Source organism: Triticum urartu, chromosome 3A, assembly GCF_056163025.1.
Source record: "Triticum urartu cultivar PI428250 chromosome 3A, HENAU_Tu73, whole genome shotgun sequence".
Taxonomy (NCBI): Eukaryota; Viridiplantae; Streptophyta; class Magnoliopsida; order Poales; family Poaceae; genus Triticum; species Triticum urartu.
The window spans coordinates 113767960-113792684 of record NC_141875.1 but is presented as its reverse complement, the minus strand read 5'-3'; the positions used below and the strand labels follow the sequence as shown (position 1 = coordinate 113792684).

The 24725-nt window shown below is 49.4% G+C and overlaps 1 protein-coding gene across 1 annotated transcript; it reads left to right on the top strand.

The window, feature by feature from the left end:
- The first annotated feature begins 1010 nt into the window (after positions 1–1010).
- LOC125543156 (uncharacterized) lies at positions 1011–11882 on the top strand. The gene is made up of 3 exons (XM_048706410.2): positions 1011–1144; positions 1238–1685; positions 9439–11882. Exons 1-3 carry the CDS (start codon positions 1110–1112, stop codon positions 11578–11580), a joined length of 2625 nt encoding a protein of 874 aa, XP_048562367.2. The 5' UTR covers positions 1011–1109; the 3' UTR covers positions 11581–11882.
- Positions 11883–24725: the final 12843 nt, after the last annotated feature.

Below are 24725 nucleotides of genomic sequence, written 5' to 3'. Positions count from 1 at the left end.
ACATCTCCCCAACTATCCTATATATGGGTTTATATGCAATAACACCAAATCTAGTCTCTTGTGCTGGCGTGCGTGGTGCATGCCGGCGCATATTATTAATAACCATCGCCAGCGCATTTCCCCAACTTTCCTATATGCGGGGTTATATGTGCAATAACGTCAAATCATAATCTCTTGTGCTGGCGTGTATGGTGCATGCCAGCTCATATAATTAAACGTACTACTATATGTTTTTACATGAGTTGAAAAACTAAACCATAGTTATAAACATTACCAACACACCTAGCCAACCATCTTGTTTACTCCTTCATCCTTAACGCATCTTTTCTGGAAACTATACACTTTGTACTATTATGTGTTTTTACATGAGCACAAAATACTAAACCGTAGGCATAAACACTACCGACCCACCTAGCCAACCATCATATTTACGTGTTTTAATGCAGGAACACCTTTTTTAGCCTCATTTCACAAATAAACAAATCACAACAGCAATACCCATGCATATAGCCCTATAAACAGCATGGGTTGTACTTTTGAAACAAAGCAAAATTTTATAAGTGGTTCTTTGTGTGTCTCAATACCCTGGACAGAAAACGGTAGCCGCACGCAAAGGTTAGATGCTTGGATGGGGGAGGGGCTGAGTTGTGCGCTCCCCACCGCCCACGGTCGTTATCACATGATGATGCCCTCCGTCGAACCGAAGACCGTGATGGTGCAACGTCACCAGCCAAGCACAAAATAAAGCAAAACAAATTGGTCACTGTTCATCATCTGTCGCTGTCCGCGGCAGTACTCCTGGGGACGGGCCGACACGGATGCCAGCCAGGACATTGATTACTGACTGAAAAATAAGCGGTGAGAAGAGCGGGAAAAAAAGTAAAATATTCGCCTCGGTGTCATCAAAGGCACCTCGAATTATTAATACCATATATACGGTCACAATCCTTTAAATACAACCTGCCATTCCTGCCCCGCACCTCTTTCCTACCCCCCCCCCCCCCCCCCCCCTTCCTTCCTTCCAGAGTCTACTCCTCCCCCCAGATCACCAAACCCGCCCCGAAATCGAACCCAGATTTGCGCCGAGGGAGCGCGTCGACGTCGCGCCCATGGCCGCCGCCGCCGCCGCCGCGTTCTCCATCAGGTTCGTGTGGAGGCGCTGCGCCGTCTCGTCGGTATTATGTCGGTCGTGTTTGCGTTTATTTTTTCTTGATCTCCGGCTGTGATCTGTCCGAAGGGAGTACGCGGCGAGCATGAGGTGCAAGACATCGGCGGAGGGGCGGCGCCTCTTGGGCGTCGAGGATCTCCCGCCTCTCAGGGCGCCGAGGTGCCGGTGGTGGGCGGACGAGCTCGCCTCCACCGTGGCTGCTGCAGCTGCGGCGGCGTCCCCGAGGAGAGCGCCAGGGAAGGCGAAACCGCCGAAGAAGAGGTCCATCTCTGACCTCTTCGCCGCGGCGCCCCCCTTGGCTGTGCCCCCCGCCGGTGATACGGGATGCAAAGAGCAAGCGGAGGTAGACGGCGACGAGGCGCTGTGCGCGATCGCGAGGCGGGCCAAGGAGGAGAAGAAACGAAAGAGAAAGCTGCAGGAGGAGGAGGAGGGGCAGAAGGAGGAGACGGCGGCAGTGGCTGCCGCGCCGGAGAGCAGCGGAGGCCGAGAGCCCGAGGGGAATTTCGCTGCCACAAAGGTGCGTGGTCCAGCCCAACCCAAGTCTTCCGTGTGTGCCAATGAAATGATATCACGTCTGCTATTATTTCCACGTATTTTTACTTTTTACTACTCCTAAGAGTTGATGGAATGGTTGGTTCAGGTCTTGATTGACTTGCTAGACACAGTAGGAGGATGGTTAGATGCTTGCTAGCACGATATAATTAGGATTTGGTTGTCTTATTGCCATGTTATCAGTAGTATTAGCAACTAATGTGATTGCTATTTGTGGATACATATTGTGGGGGCAATTTAGTTGTGGTTCTATATGGGACCGACGCATCGCCTCGCAGGATATTTTATGTATGGATTGTGGATAGATGTGCCGATCCCGGTACCTAATTTGAGCCAGGCCTACTCCTAGCTAGTTCGTCTAGAAGATTGTGTAGTAATTGCTGGCAGGTGCACGGCGATTTTCTGGCCAAACCTTTATGGGGATTGGGTAGTAACAATAGAACGATCACTGTGTTTTCTTTCTTGGTACATTTGCTACTTCTTTACCATCTGCATGCGGAAATATTGTTATTTCATGCTTAATTTGTGGACTTTGATCGATCAGTGCAAGTCAGGGAAAAAAGGGAATGGGACATTCGTGTGAGAATTTGGGCAGATCTTGGGGGAACTTGGTGAGGTTGATGGCTGCTCATGCAGTGAATTAGGACCAATATAATCAATAAGAATCCAGTAGATTATATGATGACCACCAGTAATCAAACCACTAGTGGTAGTATACTGCAGCATACGTACCTTATCTTACAGCACATGCATGGTGTGTCGTTTTGCCTTTTCTGACACCATGCACGGTGAGTTGTGAGAGGTGCCTACTTAGTGTCCCTCATGCAGATTTCAGTCGGGCCCGGAGACCCATACACAGAGACTTTATAATCGGACGAGGACGTGGAGCCGGCATTTATTTCATTGATATCTTCTGCATTTCTCTTGGATATAAGGGGGTTTCATCATTAACTACATAGATAATCCCTCTGTTTTTATTTATTCCGCATATTAGTTTTGGTCAAAGTCAAACTTTGTAAACTTTGACAAAGTTTATAGACAAGAATATTAACATATACAACAATAAATCAATACCATTAGATTCATTATTGAATGCACTTCCACATCATATAGATTCGCTATTGTAAATGTTCATATTTTTTTCTATAAATCTAATATGCAGAGTAAATAAAAACGGAGGGAGTACTTTTATTCACCTCTATCGACCTATCTTATTGTTCAATTATTCGTGATGTATGTATGCTCATCATAGCTATTCGTAATACAACCGTAAAGCATGCATGCAAGCAGCGTTTCAAAGAGGGTGGTGGTTCCCAATATGCATGTCGCAGTCAGTCTATCACCGTATGTTTGACATGTTCCATAATCTGTAGTTTGTACTGTATTAGGGACTATTCCATTAATTAACTAGTAAACTGGACTAATAGAAAGTAGAAATTTAGTAGGATACTCTTTTGGAAGAATCTACTACTACTGACCTAACCCTAATTACTGAAAAGTGGATAAAAAAAGTAGATAAAAGTAAACAACAATATTCTTATCTGCCTTATTGAGATTTGAGAGGGCTCGGCCCCTTTATAAAGTAGACAAGACTTGACGAACAAGCCAATAAATCTATTCGTGTTACAATACAATCTCTAAAGTCTCTTCTCTAGCAAAGATGCTTAATCAACTAGGACTTTAATTAAAGGATAAGACCATGTTTGATGGGCTGGTCCACATAACATCTCTCCCTTCCATGGAAAACAACTTGTCTGCAAGCCGTAGGTTGTCAATTTCCTCCCAGGGGACGTTGGGTGTTACCAGATGTGAGCTATCTTGGTCGTAGTCATCAGCCTTGATGAAGAAGAGCCGCGAGCATTGGTGAGACCCCTAGCATAACTCTTGTCGAAGTTGATGGAAAGGCCCTGACAGCTAGAACGAGGCGCTAAACCTGTTGTGGTGGGATTGGCTTTGGAGTGGTCTATGATTAGAATATGTGCTAGTGGCACTACAGGGGAAAGTATTGTAGCTGCATTGACCGCAGGAAGATCAACGGTGCACAAGGGCCCTGTAGGACTAGAAGGCTGGTGTGGTGATGTTGTTGGAGGAAAATGCATCTACTCATACGCCTTGGGGAAGGAGAGGGCGGTGTGGAGGTCAGCTGGCCGTTGAAGCTCGACCTCAATGCGAAGACCATCAGGCAACCATCATGTGTACATAAACCGTTGTTTGGACGATGTCAATGGCTCACTGTTGCTGCACTTGAGCGCTAGAAACCTGATAGTATAGTCGGCGACCGAGGAATTAGTGAACGACAGACGTGCCAACTCATCCAAGGGATTGGCATGGAGTGACGTCCCAAACTGAACGTGGCTCGTGGCAAGCTTCCTTGAACTGCTCCCATGTTGACATTGCTGAAATCACACTTGAGTAGTAAGTACCAGAATTGAGCGTCATTTGTGTGGTGGTCATCTGCGGTCCAGAGCAGACCTTGTCAGCCTCATCCATACGCTATCAACGAAAAAACTGCTCACACCTATTGAGCCGGCCAAGAGGATCGATTGAACCATGGTTCATTGGGAAGTTGTGGTTGTGGAAGTTGATCTGAGGTGATTGTTAGGTAAGGGCCGAAGGAAGGTATTGGGTGGGGTGTATCCATGGGCTGTGGACGGAGGGAGCGCCGATAATGGCGTGTGAAATCGGTTGGTATGTGGAGGCATGAAGGCATTAGGGCATCTCCAGCCGCGCCCCCAGGAAGGATGGCGTGTGAAATCGGTTGGCATGTGGAGGCATGAAGGCATTAGGGCATCTCCAGCCGCGCCCCCAGGAAGGCCTCCCCAGGCGTTTTTTTTGCGCCGGCGCCGAAAAATCGGCCCAGTCGTGCCCCCAGGAGCCTGATTTTCGCCGGCCTGGGCCGAAAACAGCGCCGGCGGACCCAGGCCGAACCCGGCGCGCTACGGGGCGCCCGGGGGCGCCGGGGCGAACTGTTTTGGCACGAAACAGCCGCGGACCCGCCGCGTCAGGGACACGGCTCTCTTCTCGCCCCTTCGTCGTCCTGCCTCGTTTCCCGCGGCAAATCAATGCCAAATCTGTCGCGCTGCTGCGCCGGTCAGCCTGCGCCATTGATGCCTCACGGGCGGCGCAATGAAGACCGGATGACGCGCGTCCCTCGCTCTCCCTAGCCCGCCACGCGTACACACGGCGGCTCGCGCACGGGCGGCGCCTCGGCCTATATAAGACGCGTCCAGCGCACTCAGCGACTCGCACTCTCTCGCCGTCGTCGTTCCTCCCTCTCCTTTCTCTCGCCGTCTCCAGTTCATCACACCCATGGCCGAGCGCTTTCCAGGCGACGGCGAACGGCTTCGGCCGCCGCCATCTTCACGAGGACGAGGCTCGCCTCCTTTTCGAGGCCGAGTACCTGGTCCCGGGGCGTGGAGGATCAGCGCCGGCGGCGTGCCGGTGCCGCCGGAACCCACCGGCGCGGCGCGGCGTGCGGAGATCGCACGCATCCGCTCGTCCCTGCCGCGTGTGGCGAGGGAGGGGCCACGGTACGTCCCCGACAGCCCGCTCTAGGAGCCTTATTTCCGCCGCCGTCACGCCAAGCAGCTCGAGGCCACCAACGGCGTCGTGCCCTCCGGCAGGCTCAATGCCGCCGGCCAGCGTCGGTGGTGGGGCGTGCCCGGGCGCACGTTGGAGGCCGTCCTCGAGTACATCGAGGGCGTCAACATGCCGCGCCTCGAGTACCCCGCTCCCCCGTCCTTCTCACGCTGCCGAGGAAGCTCCTGGACCCCGAGGCGCATGGAGACCGGGGGGTCCTCCTCATCCGGCGGCTCCCCCTGCCTCCACCTCCGCTCCGTCAAGCCGGAGCCCCAGGGCACGCCTGTCAGCGCACGCACCCGTAGCTCCGGCGTCCGCATCGGCGACAACGCCTCCCCCACCGGCCGCTTCGTCCTCGTCGAGCCCAAGCCGGAGCCCGGCCTCCCCGCGGAGTACGAGGAGATAGCCCGGCGTGGCTTCTCCGACGAGGACGCCCTGCGTGGGCGCGGGACGACTACCTCCGCGACGAGATGGTCCGGCAGCGTCGGGCCCTGGAGGAGATCGCCGCCCGCAAGCGTGGGCGTGAGGACGAGCACGGCGTCGTGGTCCTCGACAGCGACGACGACGATGATGACGCCCTCGGACCGTCCAACTCGCCGCGCCAACCGGGGGAGGGATGTAGCAGGGACGGCGGAGGCGTCGGCGGGGGCGACGACGACGACGACGATGACTACACGCGGTTCTACAGCCTCCTCGGCATGTAGAACCGCGTGGGCGGGCGGCGAGGCGGGCGGCGAGGGAGACGGCGGGGGTAGCCCGCGGTAGTTTTTCCTTTTTTTGTAAAATATGTTTAAATTTGAACGAACTCGAACGTGTTTGCGTTGTGTTTGCGCCGAATTTGAACATTTTAAAAACCCGTGGGGGGCCGCGACTGGGGGGGCATCACGCCCCCAGTGCGCGGTTTAGCACCGGTGCGCCCCCAGGGGGCGATTTTTTGCCCCTCCTGGGGGGCCAACGGCTGGAGATGCCCTTACGGGTGGCGGCAAAAATTTGTGGTTGCTGCTGCTGATGGTATGTTGCCGTTGCTGATAGGTGGGCGGAGAAACTGGTGCGGGATTTGGGATGTAGGGTCAGGGTGCCAAGTGGCCTAGGTCAATGTTAGGGGGGTGGTTGTGGCGAGTAAGGAGATGACTAGAGGTGTTAAAAGGGTGTTGGGGGCTGATGGTGTGGTTGGCAGTAGTCTACACATGGTTGCGCTGCGAGGGGAAGTAAACGGTGAAGGTAGGAAAATAAGGGGGTGATGGTGGTGGGGAATCTGCCTGGTGTGTGGAGGACTGCTAGTGGCGGCGCTGTGATTCCCCCGTTGGATAAGGGGATATCGAGGTGCTTTTGGCGAGGGGAAGCACCAGGGGCGTGTCGTCGCTGGGGAGAAGGGCTTGAGAACTGGAGGTGGCGTCATGGCCTCATGGGCGGCTTCTGCAGCCGTGGAATCTGGCGGTGGGGCCGTCAGCCGTTGCTCAAGTGATGCACCAGCCTGACAAGAAACGCTTGGTCCTCTGATCATTGGCGTGTGAAGACCTCCAATTGCTTCGTGATGATCTTCACATGCTCCACAGCCTTGATCTCTATTTTCTTATACCAAATTGGAAGAATCTACTACTCAGCTAACCCTAATCACTGAAAAGTAGATAAAAGTAAACGACAATATTCTTCTCTGCTTTATTGAGAGGGGTCGGTCCTTTAATATAGTAGACAAGACTCGACCAACAAGCGATAAATCTATTCAAACTCTAGTACGATCTCTAAATTGACTGAACTCTTTTGTAACAAAGATGCTTAACCAACTAGGACTCTAACTAAGGGATAATACTCCATGTTTGATGGGCTGGTCCACATAATATCTTTAGGGTACTTTGGTGGACCTAAGTTTGAAGCGTGTGTGTGAACATAGATATTTCTCTTCATGTGCAAATAGCATTTTTTATTTCCTACTTACCTTGTATAATACACAAAATCTTTAATATTGAGATCATTGTTATAAGATTGTTAATTTTAGTTTTGTTCTCAGCTTAATGATTTAGATATTTTGTTATACATATTCTTCATTGCGTGCATCTTTATTAATAGATGTTAAGTGAAAAAAGTGTATTGCGTCGAAGTCTGTTTTACCCTATGAAGATACTCTGTAAGGCTGAATTGGTCATGTATATTCATTTATAACATTAAAAAGGAAGTTTATTAGTTGATCTGTCAATTAAATGTTATTAAGTATATAAGGTAATTGTCAAAAGATTGTTTATAGTTGGTGCACTGAGGACGAGTAGACACCATATTGTGGCAACCATGTCATCCTTATTGTCAAAAAAATCAACTACAGAGCTTAATGAGTGCACAACTATATTTTTCTCGAAAAAACATGAAAACTTTTAGTCACAATCGATGCATCGATAGATAAAAAAAGTTCAAGGAATAGGTTCATTACACGAATACTCATTCTGTATGCGTCTAAACTCTGAAGGACTTCAAAATATATATTGCATTATTTTTAGTTTAAGTTGATTTTTCATTCTTAAGTTAGAGCTATAGAATGATCTAATGTAAGGACTGGCCTAGCCATATAGAAACTGTTCTATAAATTTGGGTAACAAGCTGGAGAAGAGAATAAAATAAATTGGATGCAAACATGAAGTCACTGTAAAGGAGAACTCTTAACTAAATTCAAATTTGGATTGCAGCATAATTGTATATGTATTTTTCTTAAAATATGGATATGAATGTGACATAACCAACATTCAGTTCCTGTCTGATCCAAATATTATCTTTCTTTCTTTTATATCCTTTGGTATAAGTGGTTATTACACATATGTTTGTGAGTATACTGCACTTTTTAACTAGTATAATGGGATTTAAGCTGTATAAACTAGCGTAGCTGTAAATATTTGTGCGTAATAGTGGATTATTCTACCGAGAGTTTTGCATTCCACCTGGTTATTACTTTTACCTTGCCGTGTGTGTTCTGTTGTCACGTACTTGAGCATTGGATCTGAGGTAGTAGTCGTGGGTCGTAGAAGCGGTATGCATTGTTGCCGGAAGTCCTCTCGCATCCAATGAACACCATCTTGGTGCTGCGATCAGTGTGTTTTGAGAGGTGCGGCACCACCGTCTTCACATGCATCATGCAACGAAACGTCTGTAGATGTGACACATTTTGGTTTACGTCCATAGATGGCTTCATCCGGAGTCTAACTAAATTTGTATATAGCAGGAAAACTTTCTTCGGGGCGAATCATTCCACATCCAAAGTTCCAAACTCTCATTCGAAATTAATGCTAATTAGGAATAAGTAGAGATAATGCGTATCTCGATCTGCCTGGACTCCTACGGGCTGGTGGTATTGTAGCTCTCCGAATACGCTGATACCCACATGACATCTGGCATCTTGGGCACTCGAGACGCCATGTTTAACACTAGGTGGCATCAATTGTTGCATGTTGTCCTGGATCAAGTCTGAACGCCCACTTATTTTGCGTGCCGCTTCATGTTACTGATTTTGTGCATTGTATCTACATTTAAGCAATTCTTTATACTAGATTTTGTCAAGGACAGGTCATACACACCAATGCCTCATCATTTCCATTGTGGCACCTGCGAGGTGTGCCTTAGATGTCAGTATGTGGTGAAGGTCTTGTTAGCTTGACAGTTCTCCAAAAGAGCATAACCATGTTTGCATCAAGCATTCATTCCTATAGAAAGTGTTAGAGCCACTTTAGACATCCATCATCACCAATATATATGTACATAGGACTGTAACCCGGGTGTGATCTTAAAACTATTTTTCTCCTAAACATTGGTGATGATATACGAGACTGACATTAACAAATGTATCTACAGAAGAACATTTAAGATTGTGAATTTTGCAGTGGGTGTAAAGTGTAAACGCATGGTTCATCACCTATATGCATGCCTGCAACACCAATGTCATTTGTGTATAACCCACTTGTGCCGAAATTTCTATGAACACAACATAGTATATATATGCAGCAACTTTCCCGTCTAGGGTATTCTGCTTTCCTGATGATTTGTTTGAACTTGGTATACATCTGGTAGATCTGATTTGTGCTCTTCAGTTTTTCATTTATTTTTTGTACTTACAGTTATATGTATCTTATGGTTTCAAATAATGCTCCTCAATTCTGTAGGAAGTACTTCACAATCCAAACCTGTTTGATGGACTGGATACCCACTCATCACAGAAACCTGAGGCTCCACAACATCACAGAGAAGAGAGAGAAAAGATGTCTGAGAGAAGGAAGCAGTGGAAGATTAATAATATAAATAAGAAGAAGGCTGACACACAAAAGCATATCGACAACAATAAAGCTGACAAAGTGGGGAAACAGCGAGATCTGGAAAGTTTTATCCCTAAGCATGGCATTCTAAAGTGCACAAAGCACACATCAGTGAAAATGGTCAAGGAGAAACGTGGCAATTCAGAGGGCAAGGAAGTAATAGAACTTTGCCGCAAATCAGTGAAACGTGTCAAATTCTCAGAAGCAGATGCTATACTTGAGCTACCAGAACGACAAAGTCTCTGTAAGATCTTTTCAGATGCTATGGCTTCTTCATCGTCATCCTCGTCATCATCATCATCATTCACGTCTACCGAAGGAGACAAATGCATAACTTCAGAAAGTGGTAGTTCTCATATGCCCATGGAAGCTTTCACTAAGGCAAAAGAAGCAAATAAGAATCCAGAGCATGAGGATTCTCCTGACAAATGCATAACTGCAGAAAGTGGTACTTCTCATATTCCCATGGAAGCTTTCACTAAGACGAAAGAAGCAAATAAGAATTCAGATCATGAGGATTCTCCTGAGCCTGGTAACAGGGAGATGTCCGCTTCTCTGATTGATCTGAATATGGCGCTACCGGAATCTACTGAATTGGACCAAAGGTATGATTCATATTCAGAGGTACCAAACCTGGAGCATACACATGAGGAAACCTTAAGTTCTGATGTCCAATTGCTTGATGGGAGAGAAAACCGGATGAATTTTTCTGTTGATTCACACAGACTGGATAGCGAACAATCTACTGCTGACTTGGAAAGAATAACGAATTCAAGTTCGGCAGGCACATTTTTGCATGGTGAGGTGATAAAAGTTTCTGATACAGATGCTGCTGTTCCTCCATTGAGCTTAACTGAACATGCTGAGGCTCATCGTGGTTGCAGTAATGTTTCAGTAAAAGATACTATGACTATGAGTACGTCTCCTTGCGCATTGCCAGATCATACATTTCAGGGTTCATTTCGGCAGCACCAGAGTTGGTTTTCTACCAGCGGCAAATTCTCTTCCTGGCCATCTCATGAATCTAATGTGTCGCAAAGTAAGGAGTTAAATTTTCGTTCTAAGTTGAACGTGCCGCGTGAGAATGGACCTTCCACAGGACAGACAGTTCGTTTGATGGGTAAAGATCTTTCAGTTTGCACTACCAGAGCTGAATCATTTTCTGAGACTGCGCAGAAGCATACAGGTACTTTCACCAATGACTATCTGAACGCAAATGTGTTCTTGCCACAACAAGGACGGCCTTTTCTCTCTTTACAAGCCCAGAATTTCCCAAATGATACAGTAAATTCTACCAGTATAATTCATGCTCCAACATATAATGCAAGTGGAAGTCAGGTACGGACTACACATGGTTACAGCCACCATTTGCCGGCAGCTAATGTACTTTCTGGAGATCAGTTGCCATATGAAAACAGGTTTATTGATTTTTCGAACTCGAAGACCAATCGGCCTTTTCTATTGGGGTGCCCACCTCCTTCCAATCATGGCAGTGCAGCATTCCAACAGAATTCCCGGTCGAGCTGTTATTACTCTGATTCTATCACTAGGACAGAACCACCCACAGCACCACCTTTGCCTACAAGCAGACAGCATGGTACACCATCTTCAGGTTTCCAAGCCAATTTGCGTCAGCAACATGTTGTGCATCCAGCAAGCTCGTCAGTTTGTCATCTTAATTCTGTGGGTTTAACATTCAACCATCCAGATCCGGTAGTTCAAGTACCTTCCAACAGCATAAGAGATGCGACCCTTTTGGCCAGAAATACAGATAACAGAGTGGGGAGTGTTATTCTTGGCAATTCCAATACTTCACCTAGTGGCCGCTATGTGCAGAAGAGATCAGGCCCAGTGAAGCTTACTCCTGGGGCGAAGCATGTACTGGTGCCAAACAATAGCACAGGTGACGGCGATTCTGCACCTGTGTACTCCTGTGTTTCGTTCGCAAGTAGGAGCACAAATGCTGCAGGTCCTCAGAACAAAGGAGCATGATACCCTTTGTAGAACTTTTGCTTGGTTGCAGTTGCATGGATCTATAAAACATCGCCCTGTTTTCATTCAATTTCATTCATTTAGTTGGAACCTTTTGAAAAGTGTTTGTTACATTTTTCTGTTGTAACTGTTGTGATACATCAAATGCTTTGTTTGCTTCGTAAGTAGTTACTTCGTCAGCTGAACCTGGATCCATGGCTGGTGTAGCCTAAGACATGTACTCTGTTATATTTCTGTATTGTTACTCCTGGTCTGGAAGCTAAATAGATGTTATTGGCAGAAAATGTTACCTACATTTTATATTTGCAAGGTTCATTCTCAACATAACAGGGCCCAAGCTCATGATACTTTTTTCTTTGACTTGAAAAACCTGTCGAATCTAAGTTGTTTGTACTCCCTCCGTTCCAAAAATAAGTGTGGTTTTAGTTCAAATTTGAACTAGAAAACACGACACTAACTTTTGGAAAAGTGTGAGTAAATAATAATTCTTTCTGAGAAGACAGTGTTATTTCTGCAACTGTTTGCCTTATGCTGCGAAGTGAGTGTTACCGACCCATTTTGCACTTTGTAGAACACATGCGACACCATCTCGAAACAGGCTTTCACCCTATGTAACACCCCGAGACCGATGCTCCGGATGCCTTCCATTTATTTTAGTTGTTGTCGTGTTTTTATTATGTTTGTTGTATTATCATAATTGTTTTGCATATTTCATTCCTATATGTTTATGCCATGATCATGTTGAGTGCCTTGTCATATCTTTTCTTCTTTCACCATGCTTATTTCACTTGTTATGCCATGTGTTTGCATTGTGCCATCCTATGGTGTTGCCAAAATCATCTCATATGCATATTATATATCATTTTGCACTAGAAAAATCCCACCAAGCCATCTGTGGCATCCATTTCATCATTTGAGTAAGTTTGTGAACATGTTATATTTGCAGCATGTAGCATTTTGTCATTTTTGTGCATTTAATACCATTTATGCCATGAGGAAGTTTTGCATATGAACATGTTCTTCATTATGCCATCTTACTGCTAGAATTTATTGCATGCCATGAAGTGCCTTGTAATGAGTGCAACAAGCTTGCAAACATGCTATCATAAATCTGTTTCTGCCATGCCATGTTTATTTTGCTAAGTCTGAAACTGTCAGCATAACTTGCCATTTTGCATTGGTTGTATCATCTTATCTATGAGTTTCTGGACAAAGTTCAGTGACGGAGTTTTGTTAAGTGCATAGTGTACTAGCATGCCATGCTCTTGATTGCCTTAATATGTTCCTGTAGCATGTAGTTTGCTAGACCTAAACATTGCATCCTGAATCTGTTTCCTGCCATGTTCTGTGTTTTCACCAAGTCTGTTAAACTGTTATCAGTTGTCACTTCGTCATGTTGTTTTGGTGATGATCCATTAAGTTTTAGAAATAGTTCAGTGATCATGTTTTGTAGTGGATGTTATGTATTTCAGTGCCATGCCATTTGTTTCCATGTTTAAGTTCTGTTGGATATTTAAGTGATGCATCCAAGTGGGCATGTTGCTGTTTTGGACAACTTTGCATTGCATTTTGTTTTGTTCATCATTTGCAATCTGTGCATCCGATTTCGGTGATCTTTATATCGTTTTGAACTAGAATCTTCCCATCTATCCAGTGGCATACTTGGTTTGCCAAGAGTTTTCCCATATCTATCATGTCAACACCTTTGTCCTTCCTGGCATCCTATCCCTCGTACCAGTAACCTTAGCTCCGTCTGTTGCATTCTTCATATGCATTCATGTTCATCGTGCATGTAGCATGTGTTCTTTTCCATGTCATGTTTTTGCTTGTGTGTTTACCATGTTGTTCGCTTCTTTCCGGTTGTGCTCCTTCTCGATAGTTCGGTTACGTTGCGATGGTGTGGATCCGTTCGACTACGTTGGTCCGTCTACTTCATGGACTCGTTCTTCTTCCTAGCCAGATTTCAGGCAAGATGACCGTCACCTTGGATCTCACTACTATCTTTGCTATGCTAGTTGTCTCGATGCTATCGCTATGTCGCGCTACCTACCACTTGTTTATCGAGCCTCCCAAATTGCCATGATAGCCTCTAACCTTTTCACCCTTCCCAGCAAATCGTTGTTTGGCTATGTTACCGGTTTGCTCAGTCCCTCTTATAGCGTTGCTAGTTGCAGGTTGTCCCATGTTGGGACATGGATATCATGGGATATCACAATATCTCGTATTTAATTAATGCATCTATATACTTGGTAAAGGATGGAAGGCTCGGCCTTTTGCCTGGTGTTTTGTTTCACTCTTGCCGCCCTACTTTCCGTCATACCGGTGTTATGTCCTTAATTTTGCGTCCCTAACATGGTGAGGGTTTATGGGGCCCTCTTGACAGTTCGCTTTGAATAAAACTCTTTCATCAAGGCCCAACATTGGTTTTAACATTTGTCATAATAATATTGAACTAAATAATTAATTGGCATAGGAAGTCATGAACCCGAGGGTTCTTTCTACATACACGGGGGCCAGTACCGATGGTGTTGGTCCGAAACTAGAGCACTGTGCGGGGCCGCCCCTTGGCAACTTGGGTATGTTGGCACCTGTACGCGTAGCTCATCCGTTGTGGCCTGATGCGAGATACGCGCGGCTACTATCAGGGTGTCGGCACGTCGGGAGGTCTTGCTGGACTTGTTTTACCATTGCTGAAATGTCTTGTGCACCGGGATTCCGAGTCTGATGGGAGGGTCCCGCGATGGAGGATTGTCTCCGCGGATCGTGAGCTTGTCATGGGCTAACTAGGGACACCCCTGCAGGGTTTAGACTGGCGAGACGTGCCCGCGGTTATGTGGCAGATGGGAATTTGTTAATATCCGGTTGTAGAGGACTTGAAGTAAACTCAACTAAAATACACCAACCGCGTGCGTAACCGTGATTGTCTCTTTTCGGAGAAGTTCGAGAGGAGAACATGGTTGGGTTATGTTTGAACGTAAGTAGTTCAGGATCACTTATTGATCATTACTAGTTTGCGACCGTTTGCGTAGTTTCTCATCTTACTCTTGTACTCGTAAGTTAGCCACCATACATTGCTTCCGCCGCTGCAACCTCACCACTTATCCTTTCCATACCCATTAAGCTTTGCTAGTATTGATACCCATGGTAATGGGATTACTGAGTCCTTATGGCTCACAGATTACTACAACAATAGTTGCAGGTACATGTAATGCGATGATCATGACGTGAGATCGGTGTTTTGCTTGTTTTGGAGTTCTTCTTCTTCGTCGATCTTGGGATAGGTTCCTAGTCGGCAGCCTGGCAGGGACGGAGCCAGAATATGACGATAGGGGGGCGGGGGGGGGGGGGGGGGCAGGGACTTGAACTAGAAGAATCAATCACAGTCAAAGAAGAGACAATATACGTACATCAAGCATAGTGTATATATATAATAATAAGGTCTAAATACTCAAAATATAGTTGTGGTTCTATAATTTAGATAAAGTTTTCATATCTATTAATTTGTATTTGGCACTAAAACAATCTTGATTAAGGCTCTCGATAATTTCTTCATAATTGGTTCCTAGTTTCGATTGGCTAGAAAATATTCTCAACAAAGCTCTTCCTCTTTATAATTACAAACGCATCTGAATCATTTCAGAGTTGTATTTTCTAGTTCTATAGTTCTAAGAGAACACATCAAAATAAATTTTGGATTCCAAGATTGAGTTAGAAATCAAAAACTAATCAACAGCCTTAATCAAGAGTGTGTAGGATTGTATATTTGAGGAAATCGCCATCTTGCTGGCCGCGCGGGGGATAGGGGACGCAACGCAGCGTCCGCAACCTCCAAGTAGACGAGCCGACGGCGAGTGACGGAATAGGGCAGATAGATCGATCAGCGATCGGTCCTTTTTCTGAAGAAGAAAAAACGACCAATCAATCCACTTGCGGCTGTGTTAGCTGTATATGCTCGGTGTGGTTAGATAATGACCCGCATGCCGCAACGGTTTCTGCATGCACGATTGGATTAGGCCCTAAGCTGGCTCCTTTATCTATTTATTAGATTATATTTTACTTGGACTATAATAGCTAATGGACCTTTTAGCATACAGCAGCCCAACAGGGGGGCGAGAGTACACGATGTAACGTTTAACCAGCCACATATGTAAGCTACCCTTAGAATTGTCCCTGCAGCCTGGGCTAGGAGGGTGGATGTCGTTTGAGCTTCTGTTTGTGTTTCATCCGTAGTCGGATGGTGTTCTATGTATGATGCATTGATGTATTCTTGTGGCTTTGTATGCCTTTTGTATGTATTATCATCTATTATGTAATAGTTTGATGTAATGATATCCACTTTGCAAAAGCGTGTCAATATGCGGTTCTATCCTTGGTGGGACCCTCGAGTCTCTTTAGGATAGTATCGCATATTGAGTGTGAAAAGTTGGTATCAGAGTCTATCGTATTCCTTGAGCTTTTGAGTCTCATCATAATCGTCGTTCCTTTTTTCTACCCGAGTGCTCTCGGTCTTGTTCACCTTCTCTTTTGCGGTCTTATTCCTCCTTATCCTCTTTTACTTCCGTCTCGCTCCTAAGATCTCGGGACGAGATCTCTTGTTAGTGGAGGAGAGTTGTAACACCCTGAGACCGATGCTTCAGATGTCTTCCATTTATTTTAGTTGTTGCAGTGTTTTTTATTATGTTTGTTGCATTATCATAATTGTTTTGCATATTTCATTCCTATATGTTTGTGCCATGATCATGTTGAGTGCCTTGTCATATCTTTGCTTCTTTCACTTGTTATGCCATGTGTTTGCATTGTGCCATCCTATGTTGTTGCCAAAATCATCTCATATGCATATTATATATCATTTTTGTCGGTGTACTAGAGTAGGGGTACCCTAGTATCCCGAACTTGTGCACGGGCAGTCGCAGCATCCCGCGGCAAGGCTTGCCGAGTGACCGCCAAGACCCTCCGCGGCTACTTTGAAGACCATTCAAGAGCAAAGTACTCAAACCAAGGCCCCGACAAGAGAAGCTGGCCGGGAAGGGAACAAAACCCCGGCAAGAGGAGCTTGCCGGGAAGGCCAACCAAGGCATACCAAGAAAACTTGCCGCGACGCGCCACGCGTCCCGGCAAGGCCCGGTGAGCGACAAGCTCCCGAACACGACAAGCCGACGACCGCGGCAAGGAGCTTGCCGCGGGAAACCCCCACTTCGTGCCCGCGCTCCAGCACACCCGCCAACGTGTCGCTCTAGGACCCTCCCAAGCACACGTGGCAGGAGGCCGTGCAGCTAGGGGTGCGTGGTGGCAAGCAGGCGCTGACAAGATAACCATCGTGGCAAATGGTGGCGTCCCTAGCGGTCCCTTTCGGTACTGTTTAGGCGACACAGACGGGCAATTAATGCCCTTGTCCCCTGCCGCCAGGGTTAGGTATGATACACTGTAACAGGTAGCTGTGCCTACCACAGCACCTTTCCATTTTTGCCCTTTACCTCCGTTGCCACCTGTCGGTAACCCCTTGAGCATATAAAAGGAGGCCCGTGTGCAACGTAGAGGGGGGTTAGCTAGTTCGAACACTCACGCTCGGTCCTGCTAGCCGCTGGTGTGTACTGTAGCACTCCGCGCTCCCGAGCTAGAAATCAATACAGAACCACAAAGCAGGAGTAGGGTTTTACGCATCCGTGCGGCCCGAACCTGGGTAAATCGCTCGCGTGCTTCGCCTCGATTTGCTCTTTGCACGATCTCCGCCCCCGCCGAACCGAAAGGGACCCGGCCCGCCGGTCCCATAGGTGCCCGCGGATCCGTACCCCGGCATCTTTGGCGCGCCAGGTAGGGGGCGTCGAAGTTGTGTGAACCAGATCCGGCGTTCTCGCGAGCTAGATCTTCATCATCTTTATCAACATGCCGCCGAAGAAGAAAGTTTCGGAGGCAGCTGCTCCGTACGCGCCGAGCCAGCCACCGTCGGAGCAAACGGTTGGTGGGGCAGGCACCGGCGGAAGGACACGCGTCGACGAGGGAACTCACGGTGCTGCCAGGTCCCAGGACAAGGCTGCGCTGCCCATCGGCGGCGTAGCCGGCTCCCACAATGACCGGGCACACTCCAAGACCTCGGCGTCCGTGCATGCACCGCGCCCATCTCAGGAGGCGCGGGACCGGCAGCGTCATGGTACTCACGGTACCATGCGTTCGCTAGATCAAGATCGAGCTGGTGGATCTCGGAGCGCTCAGGACCACCATGCCCGTCAACCTGCTGGCGCGAGCGAGACACGGTCGCCTGGACGAGATACTGCTCCTTCTAACGTAGTTAGAAGTCCGAGCATATCCCGCTCCTCGCACCGTTCGCCGCCGCCACCCGCCACCGTAGCAGAAGCTTTGGCGCGAGCTCAGCTGCTCCTAGACTACCCTCCAGCGACGGACAAGATCGACGACTGGAGAGCCACTATCCAGAGTCTCATCTGCTTCGCCAACGGCGACACTCCACGGCAGCCGAGCACGTCTCAGCCGCAGCAAGCCAGCCAGGCACGAGCCAGAGATGATAAGACTGGTGGGGGTGCAACTACTGTGCACTCTTCACCCCGAAGGCCAAGATCGCCGACTCGCCGGGTCCACCTCGACAGCGACTCCACCACGTCATCAGATCCGCGAGCTTGTCGCGATCAGCGCCAAGTTTTTCAAGAACGACAGCAAGAAGACGCTCGTACTCGCATCGAGCGCCGAGAGAAGCGCGACGTCAATCAGACCAGCGCGCTGGGCCCTCTGTTGACATGCATGCACCAGGGGAACCAGGCGACTTGCCGTACGCGGTAGGTTGCCTTGCGTTCGCTCGTGAGCTGCGGCAAGTCCAGTGGCCCAGTACGAAGAATTTCAAACCAGATGTACCAGAGAAGTACGACGGCAAGTCGCATCCGTCGGAGTTCCTCAGCATCTACACCATCGCGGTGCAGGCTGCTGGGGGGCGGGACGATAAGATCCTTGCCAACTACTTCCCGTTGGTGCTCAAGCCCAACGTCAGGTCCTGGCTCATGCACTTGTCGGACAACTCCATATCCTCCTGGGCTGATCTATGCCATCAGTTTGTCGGCGCCTTCACAGGCGGCCACAAACCTCATGGCCAAGAGAGTGATCTTCATCTGCTCGTCCAGAAAGAAGGAGAGCCCCTGCGCAAGTATATCCAGAGGTTCAGCCGTGTACAGCACAACATCCCAAATATCCACCCTGCCGCGGTAATCAGCGCGTTCCATCAGAACGTGCGTAACCGCAGGATGCGGGAGGAGATGGCGATGTGTAAGATTCGGGACGTCAGCGAGCTATATGCCCTGGCCGACAAGTGTGCACGCGCTGAGGAAGGGAGGAAATTCCCCGAAGAAAGCACTGGAGCGGGGGGATCTGACAGCGAGGATGCCGCCCCAGCAAAGAAAAACCGGCGGCGCAACAACAGGAAGAAGCAGAACAAAGAGGTGCTGGTCATTGAGCAGTCCGGCAGCGGCGGCGGCCCCAAGCGAGCCAAGGTCAGTAGCTCCGGCAAGGAGGTTGCCGCATGCACCCACTGCCAGGCTGTGGCGGCCGCCGACAAGCAGGACGGCTCCGACAACCAATACTGCAAGATTCACCGCACCAAGGGCCATGACCTCCAGAGCTGCAAGAAAGTCGAGCAGCTTGTCCAGCAGCAAAAAGCTGAGTACGAGCGGCACGACAAGGAGAGGGCCCAAGGGGGTGCTGGAGAATCCGGCAAGAAGCGCGCCGGACGGGGAGGACGCCGCGGCAAGGCCAAGCAGCGGCAAGGAGACAGGCCTCCCCGCGGCCGCGACAATGATGAAGATGACGACGACGAAGACATGGATGATGTTGAGACCAGTGAACAGGAGTTTCAGAAAGCCACAGAGGTCTTGTGCGTTGACGGTGGTGCTTCTCTGCACACTTCACACCGCCAACTCAAGAAGTGGGCGCGGGAAGTCAATGCAGTGGAACCACCTGTCGAATCGCGCAAGCTTCTGAAATGGTCCAGCACGCCTATCATCTTTGACATTGAGGACCACCCTGATCGCACAACTGCGGTCGGGTGCCTGCCGATGTTGGTTTCACCAACTATCCGCAACCTCAAGGTCACTAAGATGTTAGTTGACGGCGGGGCCGGCTTGAACCTGATCTCCTCCGCTGTACTCCAGAAACTCCAAATCCCTGACAGCGAGCTCGAAGAGACCGGCACATTCCAAGGAATCAATCCGGGAAGGAGCAAGCCAAAGGGGAAGGTCACGCTGCCGGTAACATTTGGCAGCGAGCTAAACTTCAGGACTGAGGAGGTCACATTCGACGTTGCCGATATCCCATTGCCTTACAATGGGATACTTGGCCGTCCAGCACTCGCCAAGTTCATGGCAGCCTCTCACTACGCATATAACATGCTGAAGATGCCAGGCCCGATAAGCGTCATTTCTGTCCCCGGCGACAAGAAGGATGCTCTTATCTGTGCCGACAAGATCTACTGGGAAGCAGCAGCCACGGCAGATCGCAATCCACTTGCCGCTGAAGCTCCCGGGGGGAAGAAGACCAAGTCCGGTAAGTGTTCTGATGCCCACTCCGGCAAGCGCACCTCTTCAGAGTGCTGCGCTGCCGTCGAGGACGCACCATCGAGCTCCACCGGCAAGTGCAAGAAGACGATGGCAGCTCCGCCAGAGACGAAGAAGGTATCTTCCAAGGAGGGCGGCACTGGTGGTACCTTCACCATCGGTGTCACGCTCGACCCTAAATAGGAAAGCGCGCTCGTTGCTTTCCTGCGGGTGAATGTCGACGTGTTTGCATGGCAACCGTTTGACATCCCCGGTGTTCCTAGGAAGGTAATTGAGCACCACCTTGCCGTTTGTCCCCATGCGCGGCCCGTCAAGCAGAAAGTCAGGAAGCAGGCAGTGGAGCGCCAAGAATTCATTGCAGAAGAGATCAAGAAACTGGAAGCAGCAGGCCTTATCAGAGGAGTGCTCCATCCCACGTGGTTGGCCAATCCTGTAGTCGTGCGCAAGGCAAACGGGAAATGGAGACTTTGTATCGATTTCACCGATGTTAACAAAACTTGTCCCAAAGACCCATTTCCTTTGCCGCGCATTGACCAGATTGTTGACTCCACCACCGGATGTGATTTGCTTTCATTTCTTGACGCATACTCAGGATATCATCAGATCTTCATGGCAGAAGAGGATGAGGAGAAGACCGCATTTATTACTCCATGTGGCACGCACTGTTTTGTACGGATGCCTTTCGGATTAAAAAATGCTTGTTCGACATTTGCAAGAGTAGTCCATGTTGCTCTTGAGCCACAAATACACAGAAATGTGGAAGCCTACATGGATGATATAGTGGTCAAGAGCAAGGACAGAGAAACCCTGATTCAAGATTTAGACGAGACCTTTGCAAATCTGCGCAAGATCAGCCTCAAGCTCAACCCAGAGAAGTGTGTGTTTGGAGTTCCCTCCGGCAAGCTTCTCGGGTTCTTCGTGTCTCAGCGGGGAATTGAAGCCAATCCCGACAAGATCAAGGCCATTGAGCAGATTGAAGCACCAAAGCGCGTCAAGGATGTACAGAAACTTGCTGGTTGCGTGGCTGCTCTCAGCAGGTTTATCTCTCGGTCTGCTGAGCGCGCCCTGCCGTTTTTCAGATTATTGAAAAAGGTAGGTCCAATGAAATGGACTACGGAAGTGGAGGCTGCGCTGCAAGACCTGAAGAGATACCTGTCCTCCTCTCCAATACTTGTCGCACCTAAGCCACAAGAGAAGTTGCTGCTATACATAGCGGCAACCAATCAAGTGGTTAGTGCTGCGTTAGTAGCAGAGAGGGAGGCAGATGATGAGCCAGCAACCGCGACAAGCGCATCCAGCGACAAGCAGGGAGCCTCCCCGACAAGCTCTGGTCTCGACAAAGATGGATCTGCGCAGATACACGACGAGATACACAAGAAGATGGTGCAGCGCCCAGTTTACTTTGTCAGTTCCCTTCTGCAGGGGGCTAGGTCAAGGTACTCTGGTGTGCAGAAATTGCTTTTCGGCCTTCTCATGGCCTCAAGAAAGCTGCGCCATTACTTCCAAGCACATGAGATCACAGTTGTCACTCGCTTTCCGCTGAAGAGGATACTGCAGAATCCAGAAGCGACAGGCAGGATTGTTGAGTGGGCACTGGAACTGTCAAGCTTTGGCCTCAAGTTTGAAAGAACTTCCACTATCCAGAGCAGAGCATTGGCAGAATTCATAGCAGAATGGACGCCAACACCAGATGAAGAAATTCCAGAAACGAGCATCCCCGACAAGGAAGCAAGCAAAGAGTGGCTGATGTACTTTGATGGTGCCTTTTCGCTGCAAGGCGCCAGCGCTAGTGTGCTGCTTGTCGCACCCACCTGTGAGCACCTCAAGTACGTAGTCCAGATGCACTTCCCCAAAGAGCAAGCAACGAACAATACTGCAGAATATGAGGGCTTGCTTGCCGGTCTCCGGATCGCGGCAGACCTTGGGATCAAGAAGCTCATGGTCAGGGGTGACTCACAGCTTGTCGTCCGCCAAGTAAACAAGAGTTATTAGAGTCCGTTGATGGAAGCTTACATCGACGAAGTGAGAAAGCTAGAAGAACACTTTGACGGCCTACAAATGGAGCATGTTCCAAGAGCTCAGAACGCCATTGCAGATGGCCTGTCAAAGTGTGCCGCACTTAAGTTACCTGTGGAACCAGGGATCTTTGTGCTCAAGCTGACTCAGCCGTCCGTAACGCCATCAACTGGACGGAGCAAGAAGAGGAAGTTGGTTTCTGGTGACTATTTGCCGGCAGAGCCTCCCGAAGCCGCCGCCAAGAAGGTCCCCAAGATCAACGCCAAGAGTGCTGAGGAGCAGTCTGCTCCGGCAGACCCTAGGGTTGGTTCCGTTGAAGCAGGAGCTCCCGACAAGTTTTGCTCCAGCAAGCTTGCCGGGGAACGTCACGCTCCGGCAGAGCCGCAGGTTCTTGCCGTAGAAGCGGATATTCCCGCAGCAGTCTCCAAGATCAACACCAAGAGCGCTGAGGAGCAAGATGCTCCAGCAAGCCCTAGGGTTTGTTCCGTTGAAGCAGAAGCTCCCGACAAGTTTTGCTCCGGCAAGCTTGTCGGGGAACGTCAAGCTCCGGCAGAGCCGTAGGTTCTTGCCGTGAAAGCGTATGTTCCCGCAGCAGCAGATTTGCCTTTAGTCCTTGTTGTCGAGCCACAAGCTCCAGCATGGGCACAGCAGATTGTCCATTTCCTTCAGACAGGAGGACTTCCCGAAGAGCAAGAAGAAGCGGAGAGAGTAGCCCGGCAGTCAAGTATGTACCAGTTTGTCGACAAGACACTGTACAGAAGAAGACTCAACGGTGTGAAATTGAAGTGTATTCCCCGGGAAGATGGACAAAAGCTATTGGCAGAAATACATGGAGGCATATGTGGTCAACACATTGGCGCAAGAGCACTTGTCGGTAAAGCTTTCCGGCAAGGTTTCTTCTGGCCAACAGCCCTCCAGGATGCAACTGCACAAGTAACCAAGTGTGAAGCGTGTCAGTTTCATTCCAAGCAGATACACCAACCAGCTCAAGCTCTCCAGACGATCCCTTTATCCTGGCCACTTTCGGTCTGGGGGCTCGACATCCTCGGCCCCTTTCCCCGAGCTGTCGGGGGCTTTGAGTACTTGTACGTAGCAATCGACAAGTTCACAAAGTGGCCGGAAGTGGAACCAGTGAGGAAGGTGACAACACAGTCAGCCGTCAAGTTCTTCAGGTCGATTGTTTGCCGCTTCGGGATCCCTAACAGGGTAATCACCGACAACGGTACGCAATTTACGAGCCGCACCTTCACGCAGTACGTCCAAGATCTTGGCGCCAGGTCTGCTTCGCTTCTGTTGCTCACCCGAGAAGCAACGGTCAAGCGGAGAGGGCAAATGCTGAAGTGCTGCGCGGGCTCAAGACCAGAACTTTTGATAAGCTGCACAAGTGCGGAAGAAACTGGATCGAGGAGCTGCCGGTGGTTCTTTGGTCGATCAGAACGACGCCAAATCGAGCCACTGGACAAACACCTTTTGCTCTAGTCTATGGAGCAGAGGCAGTTATCCCCACGGAACTCGTATACGGGTCACCTCGAGTGCTCGCTTATGATGAGCTCGAGCAAGAGCGGCTGCGACAAGGTGACGCGCTTCTCCTTGAGGAAGACCGTCTTCAGGATGCTGTGCGAGCTGCTCGCTACCAGCAAGCTTTGCGCCGCTACCATAGCCGCAAAGTTAACGCCAGAAGTCTCGAGGAAGGCGACCTTGTTCTTCGGCGCGTTCAGTCCGCCAAGAATTCCAACAAGTTGACGCCGAAGTGGGAAGGCCCTTACCGGGTGAAGCGAGTCACAAGGCCTGGCGCTGTCCGCCTTGAGACCGAAGATGGCGTACCAGTGAGCAACTCCTGGAACATCGAGCATCTTCGTAAGTTTTACCCATAAGGCGCGGTTGTCGGACCCTGTCCGGCAACCACCCTTTTGTACAAGTCTTGCCGCTGTTGCATGTAATCCTTTGTACAAAGCCAGGCGCAGACCCTGAGCACAAGTAAATGAAGCACTGGCACCCCGGGGTTATAGCATGCATGCTAGGTTGAGTCTCGTCCTTGGTTAGGGTTGATAGTGCCCAACAGCGGCTAACCCCTAGCTTAGAGGTCGAGTGTCCGTCCCTTTGCTTCTCTTTCGTTCGCAGGGCTCGCATATCCTGGCCAGACCGCTTGAGGATGAAAAGGAGAAGAAGGGCGCGCCGGCACCTGGGCCCCGGCAAGCCAGTGTTGCTGGGGGCTGCGAGTACCAAGAGTCATCCACGGCAAGCCAGGGTTGCTGGGGGCTGCGTTATCAGATAAGTCTTTCGTCCCTCATCATGCATCCTCTTATGGACTGGGGAATGCGAAACCGCGTTTCTTCCCGAAAACTGCCGTGCTCCCTCAACTCTAGGCCCTGGGGCTCGTTCCCGGGGCCAAGTTTGGTCGTAGTCGCGGCAGCAAAGGGATGAAACGAGGAGGCCGCACCCACCTCGTTCCCGCCTCTGTCAAAGGCGTGAGAAAGGTCGAGCGACGTGGGAAGGCGGCAGGGCCTGTTGCCGGGAGATGAAATGTCTGTCCGAGGGATACCAAGGATTTGCTCCTTGGCGTGGGTTCAACCCGCGAGA

Coding starts and splice junctions, on each gene's coding strand:
- LOC125543156 (XM_048706410.2), top strand. CDS start 1,110: ATGGCCGCCGCCGCCGCCGCCGCGTTCTCCATCAG. Junction 1,145..1,237: donor GCCGCCGCGTTCTCCATCAG/GTTCGTGTGGAG, acceptor ATCTGTCCGAAG/GGAGTACGCGGCGAGCATGA. Junction 1,686..9,438: donor GGAATTTCGCTGCCACAAAG/GTGCGTGGTCCA, acceptor TCAATTCTGTAG/GAAGTACTTCACAATCCAAA.